This window comes from Andrographis paniculata, unplaced genomic scaffold (assembly GCF_009805555.1).
Source record: "Andrographis paniculata isolate CXL003 unplaced genomic scaffold, ASM980555v1 Contig82END, whole genome shotgun sequence".
In the NCBI taxonomy this organism is placed as follows: domain Eukaryota; kingdom Viridiplantae; phylum Streptophyta; class Magnoliopsida; order Lamiales; family Acanthaceae; genus Andrographis; species Andrographis paniculata.
In genome coordinates this window covers 1434537-1452521 of record NW_026137620.1, presented here as the reverse complement: position 1 = coordinate 1452521, position 17985 = coordinate 1434537, and the positions used below count along the sequence as shown (strand labels likewise).

At 34.1% G+C, this 17985-nt stretch overlaps 2 protein-coding genes across 7 annotated transcripts; one reads left to right on the top strand and one right to left on the bottom strand.

Moving 5' to 3' along the window:
- Nucleotides 1-567: 567 nt before the first annotated feature.
- On the bottom strand, nt 568-9598 carry LOC127241290 (uncharacterized). Of its 4 annotated transcripts, none has more exons than XM_051260252.1 (14): nt 8939-9598; nt 7338-7424; nt 7013-7116; nt 6828-6878; nt 5740-5911; nt 5313-5633; nt 4453-4656; nt 3853-4365; nt 3542-3751; nt 3169-3357; nt 2830-3002; nt 2287-2439; nt 1549-1630; nt 568-1465 (listed from the first exon to the last, which is right to left on the bottom strand). In XM_051260252.1, exons 1-14 carry the CDS (start codon nt 9416-9418, stop codon nt 1079-1081), a joined length of 3126 nt encoding a protein of 1041 aa, XP_051116209.1. In that variant the 5' UTR covers nt 9419-9598; the 3' UTR covers nt 568-1078. The 4 variants fall into 4 exon arrangements, with proteins under 4 accessions (XP_051116209.1, XP_051116210.1, XP_051116208.1 ...); XM_051260253.1 differs by having other exon boundaries at nt 569-1468; nt 4489-4656; XM_051260251.1 differs by having other exon boundaries at nt 570-1468.
- A 2761-nt stretch (nt 9599-12359) lies between these two features.
- Nucleotides 12360-17353, top strand: LOC127241291 (3-phosphoinositide-dependent protein kinase 2-like). 3 transcript variants are annotated; one of them, XM_051260257.1, is made up of 12 exons: nt 12360-12497; nt 12692-13218; nt 14213-14393; nt 14503-14555; nt 14631-14732; nt 14806-14914; nt 15002-15080; nt 15166-15331; nt 15414-15548; nt 15645-15793; nt 15880-16102; nt 17050-17353. In XM_051260257.1, the coding sequence occupies exons 2-12, from the start codon at nt 13009-13011 to the stop codon at nt 17134-17136; spliced, it is 1494 nt and encodes a 497-aa protein (XP_051116214.1). In that variant the 5' UTR covers nt 12360-12497; nt 12692-13008; the 3' UTR covers nt 17137-17353. The 3 variants fall into 3 exon arrangements, with proteins under 3 accessions (XP_051116214.1, XP_051116215.1, XP_051116213.1); XM_051260258.1 differs by lacking the exon at nt 12360-12497 and adding an exon at nt 12587-12691 and having other exon boundaries at nt 12818-13218; XM_051260256.1 differs by lacking the exon at nt 12360-12497 and having other exon boundaries at nt 12609-13218.
- Nucleotides 17354-17985: the final 632 nt, after the last annotated feature.

Here is a 17985-nt window from a genome sequence, read left to right as displayed (position 1 = left end):
TATTAAGTTACGATCGACAATTTACTCAGTGCGCACTTTCAGATGCGAATTTTCACGTTATAAAAAAATATAACAATAATAATAAATAATAATAATAATAATAATAAACTTTTTGAGTCATGTTTACAGGTCATTAGGTTTAGCCAGAGTTTATCGCAAATTTATTTTAAATTAAAATAGTACTTCTTAAGAATTATGTAATGTAAAGTGGGATAAATGTATATTTAATTATAATCTACTTTTAAAATATTGTAGCACTTGATACTATATCATACTTGTTCCGTCTATTTTCTATTGCTCTTTATTTTGTGTATAGAAAAAAAAAAAAAAAAAAAAAGTAAATAAAGTAAAGACAAATAAACAGAGGACAGTAATTCTTAGACATTCTAAATAAAAAAGTAAGATATTAATTTTTGGATGAAATACATGTATTATATTAATATATTTTATGCTGAAATTAGTAATAATATTATATTATATGTTGTGGCTCGTCACAATGACCGCCGCCAAAACAATTGTTACATAACAAATTAAAATAATCATGAACCCACTAAAATTTCTTAATAAAAATAAAAATAAAACTAAAACTAACCCCAACATTAACTAAGCTCTTAAGTTAGTTAAGAGCTCTTTGTCACAATCAGAACACGGGCGTGTTATTTTCCTTCGAACTCCCGAACACGTATGTCAAAAATCCTACGGCCTGTTGTCTTTCATTATTATGCTTTTGTCAAAGGTACGTATCTATATGTTTATATATATATATATATACAGTAACTAAAAAATGTATATAGTTCTCGTGTAGAAACGAAAAAACAAGGCCAAACAAAAAAATCACGAACCAAAATTGGTACAAATATAAATAGAAAATAAAACCAAGGATCCGTTGGCCTTGGCCATGCCCATTTTTGGCAAGGCTTCCGGAATCCCGAAAAGCCGGCGGAGCATTGGCCGGGCCAAGGCATCTTTCAGCGGCGCAAACATCTCTCGTTCCGGAAAGATCTAATCCGTCGATTGTGCCGCGTCTTTCTGTCCGTCGGATGATTCGATTCGATGGAAGAACAAATCGTTACCCCTCCTATCCTGCTAGTGTCTTCTGCTTGTACCCATGCTTTAATCGATCGATCAATTTCTCCTTCATTTTCCGTTTCTTGTCCATTTTCAGCCGGTACCGTTGCTCCCGCTCCTGTTCGTACACTCCTTGCCAGTAGACTTCGCCAGTTAATGGCCACAGCCATTTCTCGTAGGGGTGGTCGCCGTCGTCCGCGGCTTCTGCGAGATCTTCATCCATGCTTTTGAGTAAGGTGCTGTTGAAGTATTTTACCCACATCAGACCTTTGCGCTGTTCGACGGGGTGCTGCTCTTGCAACGACCCGGTGTGAGGATTGATGTGAACTATCCTTCGAGCGCTGTGATAGGCCCATACGTTTACTAAGAGCTCCAAAAGTCGACAGTAACAATGTTTCTTCTGTACATGGACATAAAACGGTAAGGCGCATGTAGTAGAGGATTCGTTCGAATAGTACGTTGGGGGTTGAATATATTCACCTCGAGCGCTGAAAATCCTAGTTTACAATCCGGCATCTTGCTTGAGTTCATGTGTAGACTGTGGAGAGAATCGGCGAACATCCTGGGGTCATCGGCTTCAAAGTTAGAGTTAAAAAACCATTTTTTTCTTTATCAACATTAGATGACGTAAAAAGCGGGCTTACAATTAGGGCTGTTAAACGAGCCGAGCGAGCTCGAGTATTGATTGTTTGAGCTCGGCTTGAACTTGTTAATGGTACAGGCTCGACTTGTTAAGAGTTCGAGCCAAAATAGTGCCTCAAGTTCGGCTCGTAAGGCTCAAACTCGAGCTCGGTTTGAATTTTATTATATTATATATATTTTCTAATATATAAATTAAATAGGACTTCCTAAAGAAAACGGCGGATCTTCCTCTCCTTGCAAACACTCTAAGACGCAACAACGGTTATTCAATATATTTAATTTTATTCATAATTTTTAATAATAAAATATTCAAATTTTAATAATAAATGTAAATTTTGATATAAAAAATTATATATATTATATTAATATATAAATAATATAAATATATTATTACAAACGAGCTCAATTAAGCTACTCGCGAGTAGAGCTCAAGCTCGGCTCATTTGTAAAAAAAAATAATTTTTGAGCTCGACTAGTTTATCTCTATAAACGAGCCGAGTCGAGCTTGGCTCGCGAGCTACTCTGATTTGTTTAACAGCTCTACTTACAATGAATGTAATAAAAGGGTAGAAATACCTGGAAAACATTACGAATTCGAGGAAGGAAGGGGTCGGCATGACCCAGCTATGTAGTGCCAACCAATGCCCTCCGCCTTCGGGCATGGGGGGAAGTGCTTCCACATTCGATGGTAAGCCATACATTCGACGGAATGCATATTCAAATGTTGTTCTGTAGGTTTGAAACAATGGAGTCAGGGTTGTTTTTTATGATATTGCAATTCGAGAAGCTCTGTTTTTCAAGTAAAAGAACTATAGAAAGCATTTCGTGTCTAAACATAACTAATGCATTCAAATTAAATCAACATGAAAAGAAATTAAAGGGCGCAACTAAGACTATAGTGATATCCGAATAAGTCATCTGATAAATGGCCAAAAATAACTTTCATAACGGATCAAAAGTGTACTAACCGACACATTTAACCTTCCTACATTTAGAATGTCCCTAGGCAGATCGAAGGTTAGGCAAATCATGGTTTTCCAGAATGGCAACATCCATATTTAGAAAAATCCCGAAAGTAATAAACATTTAATTGCACGAGAGTTCTCAGAGAGCACTTACCGACATCTTCCTGCATTGATAATGTCGCAGGTGGACCAAAAAGTGGGCAAATCATGGTTTTCGACAATGCCAATATCCGTATTCAAACTTGCCCAAAAGTATATAACATCTCCTTTCGTGTTTTCTTGTATAGCTTTCTCTAAAACGTCTTCTGCTTTTCTGGATAACGATACCTGTAATGATTCATCCCATAATGTGGTTTAGTGTGCAGGAAATAAAACATCAACCGTAAGAACGGGATATTTAGATTAGTCAACTAAAAAAGGATGAGACACAAAGACATTGATTACAAACTTCCAAATGATCATATATTGATGCACATTATAATCAATCGTCTACCTTCCTCCCAGCAGCACGCCACGACTGAAATCCAATCCAAGGTGTTTTGTGAATGTCATTGATCACATTAGCAATTGAAAACATTCCTCCAATCTCACAGAGAATATCACGATAATACGTGTCATTCAGGATGGGAAGGCGACCAACTGCATCGACATCATCTGAACTCAATCTTCGGGCTTTAGTAGACTGATGTGCAAAGCAAATTGAAATAAGCAAAAATCATACCACAGATTACGCACAAACTAAGAAATTAACTAATCCGAATGCATAGCCGATACATTCTCTGCCCATTACAAGACTACAAAAAAAGTTAAAATGAATCAACAAATACCTAATTGTAAATGCATCTACAGAGACATAAGAAACTTACAAGACTTAATCCACGGTATAATGAACCATGGTGTAAAAATGGCCAACCCCCAGCACCATCGTAGATCTCATATATGCACAGTGGCTGCCCAGTTCTTTCTAGCTCTCCTTCGTCCCTCTCATTAGCTTCAAACCTCAGCTTTTCTGATTTTCTGGCATTGCGATAGATATCATCCCACTCACCAATGTCTTTCTCCATTCTTTCATCGATCTACAGAGAACCATGATGCCTCAGCCAAATGACATCATATAGATAACAGTGGGAGTGTTATGAGGTGAAAAATACTATAACACTAAAGTAAAATGGTATACCTCCTCATTTTCTAGCCTATCAACTTCCTCGGAACTTTCCATTTCACTCACGATGTCCCAGTCCTGCACTGTGGGTAACTCATCTTCCAAATCTTCAGTGCTATTCTGAGCTTCATGTTTTCCTGGATGATAATTAGTCATGCTTTCTTCGATATGGTAAAATATACTTGAATTTTTCCCCAGAAGGCCTTCTTCATGTAGGTCTTCAGCATTACTAGAGAGCCAGTCGAGTTCCTTTCTGAAGAGATGCCATTCCCATATGCTACCATTCAGATGAGAAGTATGGCCTGGTAGCATGACATCTGATGGGAAATCACAGACATGCTCCAGTAGTTTTGCATAAGCTTTGAAGCTCTCCGATGCAAACATATTCTTGGCACGATGTCTTCCCGAGGATGCAACAGAATGTGCTAATTTAGTCAATTTTCCTTCAGATATCAGAAGTGAAAAGGCATTTTTCAAGGCTTCAGGATCCTTTTTTTGGAAAATAATCCCGTGAACCCCATCAACAACCTACCATTTCAGAGAAAAAAAGAAGACAATAATTATTTATCAGAATAGCTAAACAATACTTGATGATGGATGGGATTAAAGGCATACATATTTTGTTATGACGGGATAATCTGGGGCAATTACAGGAATTTCAAATGACAAAGCCCTAGTCACCAAGGGAGGAAATCCCTGTTCATCTTGAGAGGAGCCATATAAAATGACGTCAGCCATCAGCATTAATCCATTCACATCACTATTTATGCCGTAATGCTTCAATGATCCTTGAAGCAATCCCAAACGAGCTGCGACATCCTAGAAGGATGTAGAAAATCAATATATTCACCAAATGAAGCAAGGTAATTTCAGTTATATACACACATGCATAAATATATATATATATATATATGTATAACAAACAAAAAGAACTCCACTTTAAAAGAACTCCTTATTAAGCAAACAAAAATAGAGATAGAGATAAACTATACTAGATAGAGACGTCCGAAATAAAGTCCACTTTGAATAAGATCTGAATCAAAAGTCAGATTAATTAATTATAATGCATCAAAAACATCAGCAGGGAAAGTTACAACCAGGAAATGTCACTGAATCAGTGTTTAAATGTAGGTTTGGGGCCAGGCTCCCCCTATTCAATATTTTTTCCCCTTAACGCCTATTTTTCAATATTTTATATTTACATGAAAAATTAATTTTTCATTCAAACCATCAACATCAAACACCTATTCATATTACATCAAACACCTAATCCAATTCAAAATTTACTATTCCCAGCCCCAAACCCAACTCCAAATCTTACATTCAAACACACCATAGAGTTTTTTTGCCTTTTATGTATGGGTCCAGCTATGCCATCCTCATGTTTAAAGTTTCCGTTGAAATATTAAAGAACTAATTCTCATAAATAAAAGGAGAAATAACATAATTTCAAAATGCAAATAGTGAATCCATACCTGAAAATCATCATCATAGTCTTTGCTGGAGTTCCCAAAAAGGAAAATAAACTTGGAGGTAAATCCGGCATCATTTGACCCAGCATATTTGATGAGCAGTGGCTCTAGATCATGGATTGTCACAGCATAGTCCCACGCTAGCTCATTGTAGAAAAAGGAACTCCCAACAATCAAAACCAGTACATCATCATCATCAAAACCATTCTCCTTTCGAAGCTGATCCTTGGAATGGGTCTTGCTATATCTTTCTGCAGCCCAAACATCTATTGGTGATCCAGGAATCACAAAGAAGTTTCCAGTGTCAAGCAAGCTATATAACATCTGATACACCAGAAGGTATAATAAATAACAGATGAAGTGGTCAAACTTAACCGTGTTGCTAAAAATATCGAAAATACAAAATAAAATTTAGGAACAGAAGATTTACCGGAAAAGAAAAATCCGGAAACACAACCGCATCAGCCCTGCTGAAGGCATTTTTCCAATTAGAAATTAGGTGGTTCCAGCCACTGCTCTCATATAGTAGCAGGCGATTAGCAAGTGTATCCTCTTGAATAATCCATATCAGGGGAACAGAGCAGAAAGGCTCCTGCATAAGGCTGCATATATATAAAACTTACAAATCATAGAATATCAAAAGACACAGATGCAATATATAGATCAGAGATTTTACCATTATATTCAGATCATTGCACACTCAAGGCTACTATAAAAGTAGATTGGTTCAAAAGCAATTACCCCACGTTATATGAATGAACACTACAGCCAAGAACATCTCGCTGAACAAGATTAATAAAGTAACACAAACTATTTCTGCACCTTAACTCAAATTTACAAGCTATAAATTAGTTACTTACATGCCCAATGGCATATAGTGAATAAAACAATAAGTAGTTAAAAAGAAATGCATATGGTGTGTAAAACCCTTGTAATTGATAATTGTGTTTCTAACCTTATACGTAATTGATATTTATTATGTTTCTAACCTTATGGAGGGTTATGCATCTGATAACTTCCTGCCCTGACTCCGGCCCCATGAAGGGTTAAATATTTAATAACTTTCTGCTCTGACTATAGACCTGATGAGTGTTTTGGACTTGATTTTGAAAGTATATCATGATCTCTTGAACAAATTCAAGCTAGTCTTTACGATATATATACGGACCCATCCAGATTTAAAATTTAAAAACCTGCAACCTGCTATGAATGTAAAATTGTGGACTCAAACCCGCCCCAATTTCCATCTCTAATTTTATCATAGTGCTTTAACATTTATGTAATTTAAAATAGCAAAGTAAATCTATTGAGGCACCAGTTGCATAGCAATAAATGAATGAAAATGCCAAATTCAATAAACTTTGAACAATAAGTATATGTATCACACAATTACCTAGGTTATAGAAACCAACTATGAAAAGAGGCGATTACCATTTTTTTGTGGAATAAATATTAGCACTTCAGGAGATAAATAATTAAATAAACTATTTTGAGCTCCAAAAAGATCATGCTTAATACCTAGAAATGGCATCCTTGGCTTCAAGAGAGTCAGCAACAACACCTTCAAAACTGCAGGCACCGAAAGACATTAGTGATGGAAGAACCAAGAAAAACTAATTAACAGAAGAACTGAATTGTAATTGAAATAAAAATTAATAATAATAAAAGATAAAGCAAGAAAGATAAATCTAAAAAGAACATACATTGACCAATCAATATGACCATATCTTTCAGGGCTTAAGATTGAGATTTGACCTCCAATTTCTTGCCACACTGAAAGTGCCCCACCATCTCCCATGGCATATATCTGCAGGAGATGAATTAGGGAAAACCAAACTTTTAGTGCACATTAAGTAGATACAGACCTTAAATTTTGGTAACACCAAAAGGGGAAAAAAAATAATAAAATGATTATTGTGGGCAGCTTGTATTGATTCCAATACTAACCTAAGGAACTAGACTTAGATACCAGAGATTAAAATTGACAATTAAGAGCATCAAATATTAAATTGTAGAAACAAAAATTACCTTGAATAAATAGCCAAGACCCTTTAAATTCTTAATCACGGAGTATAGCATCAATGTCGATGGATCCTTCTTCATGTTCCCTATTATCTTACATTCATGAAAAGAAAAAAAGGGGCACAATATAAAGCACATTATTCAAATGCAAGCAGTTACAATAAGTTTAATGGCACCATATATGAATCAGTATAAAGCATTTAAAATATAATATCATGTGATAAAACCAAATCCCATGTCTTTCTGAAAATGCATTTTAGAAGCTAAAAATAAAACAAAAATTTTAGATATAGTGATTTTCTTTTTCATGGTAGTTTGAAATTCTAAAAAGAAGAAAAAGGAAAAAGGTCTCTGATCACCACCATTAATTAGAATAATTTCCCCAAGTGTCAAGGTTTTCGTTAGCACATTAACTTGGCGAACGACCATAAATAGAAGTCTCACTCTTGCCCACACATTCAAAACACAAAATTCAATAATTTATACGTAGCAACATATATCCTTCTTATTTCAAATAGGATCATACATCTAACTTGATCTACTTTACCACCTTTAAAGATTCTTCATTAACAAAGCATTAGCATTACAGGTTTTTCACGTTTAATTACTGGCATTAAAAACTACCTATCAAGTTAACTAAATTTGTACAGGAAGAGAATACATAAAATAAAAATCTATGCAGAAGGCATTATGGCTTTTCCACCATAGTACAATTGGCCCATGTTTTATTTATCGAAAAATTTCACCAGTAAAGAGAAAATCAAGAGTTCAATGATTGTTTAAATCTTGCAGAGAGTAGAAACTAGAAAGACGTATGTGCACATTTGTAAGGTGAAGGCTTAGTTTAACAGTACTGTTGGTAGACTACATAAATACGTATATAATGATGCATATCCTCATTAACTTAAACTTTTTGGGTGACATGGTCATTTAACAAGTATTAATTTCCATCCTCGATACATTGCCTTAACAATACACATTACACAACAAAATACAGACTCCACGCCAATTGAATACAGCCTTCATCATCCACAAAACATATCATCCCTTCCTTCCATAATGAAAACCGCCAAATTATACTAAATTCCAGTTAAGAGACATTATTTCGAAATCAACACTCCAAAAAATAGCAGATTTAGATATATTCACGAGCATCCTCAAAGCAACTTTCAGCCTAAGATTCAATATGCTTTAAATAGTATGCAGAACCAACATATAAGACCATTCAAACTCAAAATGTGAACTTTTTCTTTCCTGTAGCCTGATTTCTACTATTTCTTCGAATCCTACCAAATCAAACACTTATTTTCATTTTTATATTATACTAAAAATCAATTTTGTCTCTTTATATCAATCACATCAAAATAATATTTCAAGTTTAAATTTTACTATTCAAAAATCTACCTCAAAATCCAATCCCCCAACCAAACACACCCTGAACTTAAACACCAGATAATTCCATGGAAAACTCACAGGTACAGAAAATTACCCTCATCATGGCGAAGAACATAAATTTTAGAGGCTAAAACCCCAATTCAACGAACTTAAATTTCAGCAACACAATGCACGTAAAGAGAGCTGTATTAATCAATCAATCAATCAGTTACCAGTCCGATTCTGGGAGGGCGGACGCCAATCCTAGGCTGGCTTCGGAGCCAATCGAGCTTGCTTCCGTTGAGTTCGAGCCATCTCCGCTGCACGAACTCCAATGAGCTCCCCAACTCCAACCCCTCCCTAACCGACCACCTCCACCTCATTCTATCCCGGCCAACTCCTGGCCGAAAAATGAAGACCGACATGATCGAGCTCTGTAAAACCATCGAGGCCAAACCGAACATGAAAATGACCATGAAAATGCAGAGGTAAAACCACGATTTCCCTTTAAAGGGGAAGAAGAAGAACTTCCGCTTGTGGTGGTGGTGAGATCGGGAGGTTTTGGGCACCGCCTTTGACGAACGCGACAGCACGGCGGCGCTCCCACTGTTTTGGTATCTCTTGAACGGAAAACGATCCCGGATCGAACCCAAGGCCGCCGCAGCGGCGTCGTCGGAGGCGGGCTCCGGGGTGGGCACTGAGTTGCGCCCCATCGTGGATCCAAATTTCCGGGCTCCCGATGCGATTCTATGTATGTATCCGCCGCAAAAGGAAGAGTGGGCGGTGACGGAGATTCGGAGTAACTCTGGCAGCGATTGATTGAGAGTGGCTATGGACAGACACTGTGATTTGAAAAAGAAAGAAGGAAACCAAACCTGCAGCGAGTTTTTTTTTTTTTTTTAGAGAGAGAATTGAGTTTGGGACGGTGACGCGTTTTCCCTTTACGCGCTTTTTCCTATATCGAACTTTTGTTTGTGTTATTTTTTTTAGTCCCTCTTAAAGTAAAGTACGCTTTTTCCTTTTGGAGTATGAAAAATGCACTAATGGTATAAATTGCCAAAATAAATGTTTAGCCCGTCTTTTTGCACAAAAGTTTAGAAATATTATTTGATATATGTGTAATATATTGTAAATAAATGGATATCTGTAATGTTAGGTAGACGAACTAAAATAAAAAAAATAGATAAATTGCTAAGAGAATGAGAGTATATAAAACTTAAAAATTAGTTAATGAATTTAAAAAATATATATAATTTATGTTAAATATCATGATTTAAATTTTTAAATTTTTTTTTTAAAAAAATAGTATTTTTAAAAATTTTTGTTGAAGGTATAAAAGTAATAAATTTTTATAATTGTCTTTATTGTTAAAAGTAATGAGTTTTGTTATAGTAAAACTAAAAAAGATAATAATAAAAATAATGAAAAAAATGTAATTGTAACGGATACTCATATATTAAACATACTTTTACATTAAAATATTATTTTAAATGTATATTTATATTATATTATTATATAACTATTTAAGTTTAAAATTGATGTTTAAATCCAAATTCCAAAAAAAAACACATCCTTTAATGTTTCTTTAAGAAAATAAATAAATAGTATAGTTTTGTGTTGTTTTTAATCCTAAAATTCTAAATATATATATCTTGAGTAACATAAAGTGTAAATAATAAAAAAAAAAAAAAAAAATTGATAAAAACTCTAAAGAAACACTCCCATGATTTTTTAGATCCAATCTTAAATATTTTTATTTATGTGTATATGCATATATATTAATAAATAAATTGTTATTAATAATTTATAAAATAAAAGTTAAGAAGTTTATCTAACAAAATAAAGTAGATCAAATTATAATTGATTTGAGTTTGATATTAAAATAATATTTGAATGTTTTGTGAAAAAAAAAATTGTGTATTTTTTTTTTTTCGAAAAATACAGAATTCAAATAGTAAAATTTAAAAAATTTTAGTTAAAGAAACATACATGTTCTTAGCCTGATAATTTTTATTTCCGTATTGCCTCTACTGCACCAAGCTCTACTCAAGCTTGTGTATTATTCCCTTCGTCTTAATACAATAGTCTTATTTATCATTTTTGTCCGTTTCAAAACAATAGTCTTATTTTCATAAATAATCACATCACTGTAAAACTAACTTTACTTTTTCATTTTTATTACACAATTGTCACTACGTTTTACACTAATACATTCAAAATGGCAAAAAAATCTTTTACTTATATATTTTTTACCAACTACCAATATAATATCAATATTCCTTAAACATGGTGTCCAACCCAATTAAGACTATATTTATGGGACAGATGAAGTATAACAAATTCGAATATTGTATTATTGTGTGTGTATATATATATATATATTTTTTTATATTTTGGCCTATGTTCAAAATTGAAAAAAGAATAATATTCGATTAAATAATAGAAAATTTTATTTGCAATTTGATCTGAAAAATATTAGCTCAAATATCTAATTTTGAATTTTATTTTATATCGAATATTATATTAAATATATATTCATATTATACTATTACACAACTATTTAAATTTATAATTGAAAATTAAATCCAAATTCCAAACAAACACATCATTAATGTTTCTTTAAGAATATCTCAAATTCATCCTGTGAAAATGGCAAAATTGTTATTTTTGTCAAGATGAGTTACTCCAATAAACCCTACAAAATTACAGTTGCTAGACCCTCTCAAGAGACATAGTATGTCTTTTTTATATTTTTAATTTTAATTTTTAAATATATATAAAAATTATATTTTTATCTCTATTTACTTTTTTTTGTCAAGATATTTTTTATTATTTATAAAATATTTTATTTTTATATTTAAATTTTATAATTAATATTTATATTAAATATTTGATGTTATTTATAAATTAAATTTTTTTATATATAATAATATATAAAATAAAATATATAGAAAATATTGTTTAAACCTGCAAAAGTTAGATATTATAATTGAAAATAAATAACTTAAAAAATCTGAAAAAAAATGTATTGCAAATTATGAAAAAAAAAGTTATAAATTGGAGATAATTTTTTTTTTTTTAAAAAATACTCCCTTTGTAATAATTTTTTTTTTAAAAAAATACTCCCTCTATCCCAGTTACATGTTCATGTTCATGTTGTCATTTACGTCCGTCTCACATCTAATGTCAGTTTTCTTTTTTGAAAATGATTATCCATTTTAATCTTTTTTTAAATTTTCTAATTTTTTTTAAATTTTAATTTATAATAATTTATATTATATATTAATTATTTTCATTAATACATTCTTAATTATCTACTAATTATACTTATACGGTGTCCAAGACACCTGTTGCGAGACAGAGGTAGTAATAAATAGTAAAGTTATGTGTTTCTTTAAAACTCAAATCCCAAACTTATCTAAATATATATATATACACATATATTTTTTATGTATAATTTTTTTTTAATTATATATTATTTTAATATTAAACATAAATCAAAATTTTTTAAATTAAATAAAAAGAAAAACACTTGTCAAAACAAAGCTTGAAAAAGGTGTGTAAGGATGGTGGGTGGTGGTGGTGGGATTGAAGTTGTTACCTTTAAGTCATCCGTTCAAACCCAACACCTCTGGTTAAAGCGGATCCGGCGTCCTAAAATAAGGGAATAATGAGGCCTGAGAAGGGATCAAGGGGAAAATTCACACTGCATTTTCCATCTTCAGTTTCTTTTATTTTTGATTGATCGATTTGCTATTTTATTTCTCGAGATTTCGAAATGACCAAGAACAGGTACAGGTTTGAACAAAATGACAGGCACTGCACTCACATAATTGGCACTAGCATCATTTATTACACTGATTCATAAATTAGGTTTAGGAAATGCACAAAGATCTTACCTTTATTATACATACATACATTTATATGTGTGCTTCGCTTTTGTGGGGTTGCTCTTACAAATGGGTGGTGTGTTATTGGCTTTACAGGTGGCTCTCTCTCTCTCTCTCTCTCTCGGGGAGCAAAATCAAATCAAATCAGGGGAATATATAAAGCCAATTCCATCTGATTTTGATTGATGTTCGATTGCTCATTCTCTCCCCTCTCTCTCTCAGGTTTCTGCAATTCAACGGTCGTCATTCCCCTTTTTCGCATTGGGGGCTGCGAAAATTACACCCAACCCTCCCCCTACTTCCTAGATTTTCTTTCCAGAAAAAGGGATTTGCGGAATTACTGCCTGTATTTTTAGGGATTGTGTTTATACGATGCGTCTCTTCGATTGTGAACGATTGTTTTGGGGGAAATTATGCTGCCATTGATGGGGGAAGGAGGAGGGACAGTGGATAAAATGGAGAAGGAATTCGAATCGAAGATCGGGGTTTCCTGCAATGATAATAGTAATAGCAACAGTAATCCTCAGAGATCTAAGAACTTCGTGTTCCGAGCGCCTCAGGAGAATTTTAGCATTCAGGATTTTGAGCTGGGGAAGATTTATGGCGTTGGTTCTTATTCCAAGGTTGTTTAATCCTTTTTTATCTCTCTCATTTCTTCATCTTATGGTTTGGTGTTTTTGTAATTAGGGTTCATCCTTTCGTGATTATATGTTTTTGTTTTCGTTTTTCCATGTAATTTGTTCTAATTTCATGAACCTGTTTCCATATCTTGTTTCACATTTGTGGAATTTTTGGTTATAATGAGTAGAAAATGAGATTAAGAGAATCCTTGCTTCCGGCATTTTTTATGTTTTTGTGAGCTTCGAATTTGCCATTCTTTTGCTGTAATGGAAGGGGAGAGTGATGAAAAAAATACAACGTTGTAATGAAACTTCGATTCGAAGGATTTTGTTTTGGGACATTTAGGCATAAATCGAAACACATTGTAGATTGAATTCGCGAATATATAATTGTCGATACCTCAGAAGCTCACTAATAGAATATGATAATTTGAATGTAATGGCAAATGGAAAACAGAGAAAAGTTCACGTGTTGTTGAAGTTCGGCAAAGAAAAGTTCGTAGATTTGTAGCTAATGTCCGAAGAATTATGATTCTTATGAAGAAATTTTTGTCGTGATGTTTCCTTTTGCTGTAATTGAAGGGCAGAGTAATGAAAAATACAATGGTGTGATGAAACTTCGATTTTGAAGGATTTTGTTTTTGTATTTTAGGTTTAGTTGAAACACATTGTAGATTGAATATGCGAAAATATAGTTGTCGATAGAAAAGTTATGGCAAATGGAAAACAGAGAGAAGTTGTCGTGTTGTGTTTTTGAAATGCAGCGTAGAAAAGTTCGTAGAAGCCATTTTTAGGTAATGTCTAAAGAATTCTGTGACTTCTGAATCGATGTTTTCAGCAGCGCTAAAATTTGTTTTCTCCATATGAAGTGATTGAATCTTCGATTGAAAAGAAATGATATGTAGAGTTGTAGCAATATAGGTTTTACACGTCGTCGTCTAAGTGTCCTTTTACTTGTTATAGAAAAGCTTAATCCAGTTTATCCGTGGATCGTCAGGTTGTGAGGGCGAAGAAGAAAGATACAGGAACTGTGTATGCTATGAAAATCATGGATAAAAAGTTCATCACGAAGGAAAACAAAACGGCGTACGTGAAGCTGGAGCGCATCGTATTGGATCAGTTGGATCATCCCGGCGTTGTGCGTCTGTATTTTACATTTCAGGATACTTTCTCGCTCTGTGAGTATCAGCTGTCGACTTACTGCTTTGTTCCTTGATTTTTTTCTGGTCGATCCATGGCTACCGGATGTTGTAATTCTTGTTCCCTGCATTTAATTATTTCATGAAGACATGGCGCTCGAATCCTGCGAAGGCGGGGAACTGTTTGACCAAATAACACGGGTAAGTCTGAAGCTTGAATGTTTGTCTCGATTTCTTGACTAAATTTATGGAGAACATCGAATTATTTTGGCGCAGAAGGGACGGTTATCCGAGGATGAAGCTCGTTTCTATGCAGCTGAAGTTGTGGATGCGCTCGAGTATATTCACTCGATGGGATTGATACATCGAGATATTAAGGTACTTTGCGACGCCGGAAATTTTGAATGTCGGCCTTTTTAATTTAGCAGTTGTAATCGCTATTGAACGGCAGCCGGAGAATTTGCTACTCACGAAAGACGGGCATATCAAGATTGCCGATTTTGGTAGCGTCAAGCCGATGCAAGATAGCCGGATAACGGTCCTTCCAAATGCCGCTTCGGGTAGACTTTAAAAACTTGAAATCTTCTTCGAATCAGAATGTGGTTTTTAATTGTTTTTCTCGTTTTTATCGATGAATATATATGTAGATGATAAGGCGTGCACTTTTGTCGGGACGGCTGCGTATGTTCCTCCGGAGGTTTTAAACTCTTCTCCGGCGACTTTTGGGTAAATAACTTGCATAATGCGTTTCAAGCGACAATTTTCTCCTACTTTTTAAATCGTAGTTAAAATTGTCGACAAATTTGGTTAGGAACGACCTTTGGGCGCTGGGATGCACTCTGTACCAAATGCTTTCGGGGACTTCGCCGTTCAAGGACGCTAGCGAATGGTTAATATTCCAAAGAATTATTGCGAGGGACATTAGGTTTCCCGATTACTTTTCTGCCGAAGCGCGGGATCTCATCGACCGGTTGTTGGTAAGGACTTTCGTAGGTCTAGAAGAGGCTTCTATCGACGTTTCTATTAAGCGATTTGTTTACGGGTATGGTTTCGACGTAGGACATCGACCCGAGTAAACGACCAGGCGCAAGACGCGACGGTTATACGTCTCTCAAAAGTCATCCTTTCTTCAAGGGAATCGATTGGGCGAATTTGAGATCTCAAACTACACCCGAACTCGCTGTCGATCCCAGGGTAAGAATTCGAGCTTCAAGCCGTTTTTATATTACTTGAAGACCCTCGATTCTTTCTGCGAACTTCTCGAGTATTTTGAATCGATGGAACATATAGGTTCAATCCAATGGAAGTGAAGACCAAGAATCGACATGGAATCCGATGCACGCCGGCGACGGTTCACTGAAAACTTGCGATGCAGCGTCAGCTTCCGAAGCCGGCAGCGTCACGCGGCTTGCTTCCATCGATTCCTTTGATTCGAAGTGGTACGCGCGAATTTTATCCAAAATTAACTCGTAGCAATGTAACCGAACTTTCGTATATCGAACTCTTCGCGCCGTTGTTTGAACAGGCAACAGTTTCTCGACCCCGGCGAGTCTGTGCTCATGATCTCGACGGTGAAGAAAATGCAGAAACTTACGAGCAAGAAAGTGCAGCTCATCCTCACGAACAAGCCGAAGTTGATCTACGTCGACCCTGCAAAACTCGTCGTCAAAGGGAACATAATCTGGTCCGACAGCCCGAACGATCTCAGCATTCAAGTCATCAGTCCGTCGAGCTTCAAGATTTGCACCGTAAGTTTTGCAGCATTTGTTTTTCCGTTAATCATAAAAACGAGTCGAGCTCAAGCTCGACGAGACAAGTAGGTCGAATTATATTTTCAAGACAAAATTGCTTATAATCTACTGTAATTTTGAAAAGTATGCACCATACTCGTTAATTAAGGTCTTTCTGTATTTTAAAAAATATTGCATATAATCTTCAAAAAATTAAGTAAAATTTCCTTGTATTTTCGAAAATATTAAATTAAGTCCCCTGAAAATTGAATTTTATACGGTATTTTTAAATCATGAGGTAGAAATATGTAGATTTTTCAAACAATTATGCTTATTTTTAATATATAAGCTGTTAACAAGCCGAGCCGAGCCGAATTTTAAGTGTTTGTGTTCGTTCGTTAAAGTTCGCGAACAGGGCGTTTGTAGTGTTTGAGCTCGACTCGTTTAGACTCGATTAAACTCATTCGAGTTCGTTTATCATTTTTTTAATTCATATATAAATTAAAAAGGAAATTCAAAATTATTTTATTTATTTATTTTAAATTGATATTTTATTCATTTATAAATTATAATTTTATATGTATAATAATATTTATAATAAATATATTATTTTAACGAATGTTCGCGAACAAAGTTCAGGCTCGTTCGTTAATCAAACAAGTCTGTTTATGTTGTTCGCATCAACTTGTTAACGTTTGCGAATGAGCTTTAACCGAGCTGAGTTCACAAACGGCTCGATTCGTTCAACAACTCTATATACAATAGATAAAGTTCGACCGTGTTTAGTAATCAAGCGAGCTTGAGCTTAGCTCGCCAAAATCCCGGATTTGACAAATTAGATTCTCTTCTCAAATTGATTCGACTCGAATAACATCTATAGTTCTAGTCATGGTGACACATAAAAACACGCGTCACTCTCGACTCCATGCTCGGCATTGTAATAAAATGTGTTTGTTCTTTCGCAGCCGAAGAAAGTGATATTGATCGAGGACACGAAGCAACGAGCGCAGCAATGGAAACGGGCGATCGAGGCCCTTCAAGGTCAGCACTGACGTTCGAGAGGCTGTCTCTCGATTTTATCGATTGTGATTCTACCGTCTTTTTGAGCGCGCCGATTCTCTTACCAGAGAGGTATCATCGCCGCCGCCGCTGCTGTCGCCGAACCCTTTTCATAAGGTTGTGCGTATGATTAACATCCGCCATTTTTTTTATTTTTTTTTTGACACAAATGTGGTTCGTTTAATTCAATTCAATTTAATTTAATTTAATTTTCTTAATACCAAATTAATTTCTGATGCTTGTTTGTTGATGATTTTTTGAGATTCCTGAGAAAAGAGGAAAAAGAGATTCATTCTATGAAGTAATTATGTCGAAGCTGATAGAGAAAAGCATTCGTGTAAAAGTGAGAAATGCTATGGGCAAATTTTTATTTTTATATTTTTATATGACGTAATTTTTCAAAAAAAAAAAAAATAAAATTATGTTATTATTATTTTTTTTGTAAAATATTGAACTTAATTTACTATTCAAACCATATTGAAGTCTTGAAAAAATCACTCATTTTGAATATTTTTACCATTTTTAGTGGGGATTAGAATTAGTTAAAATAACAAATATTCCAATAATAGAGATACAAGTGGGATGTATTTGATCTGAATTTTGTAATATTTTATTTTAATTCAGATTTTAAACCGTGGGAATATTCGATGTGTACTTTTAAAATTTTTCAAAGTATTAAAAAATCTATAAACTTTAAAATTTTATAAATTTTGTTAGATTAGGGTTTAAAATGCTGAATAAATAATACAATGTGAAATATCTAGTTCTCATGAGAAATTTATATATATTCTTAAAAATATATTATTATTATTATTATTATTATTTTTATAAGTGATAAATAT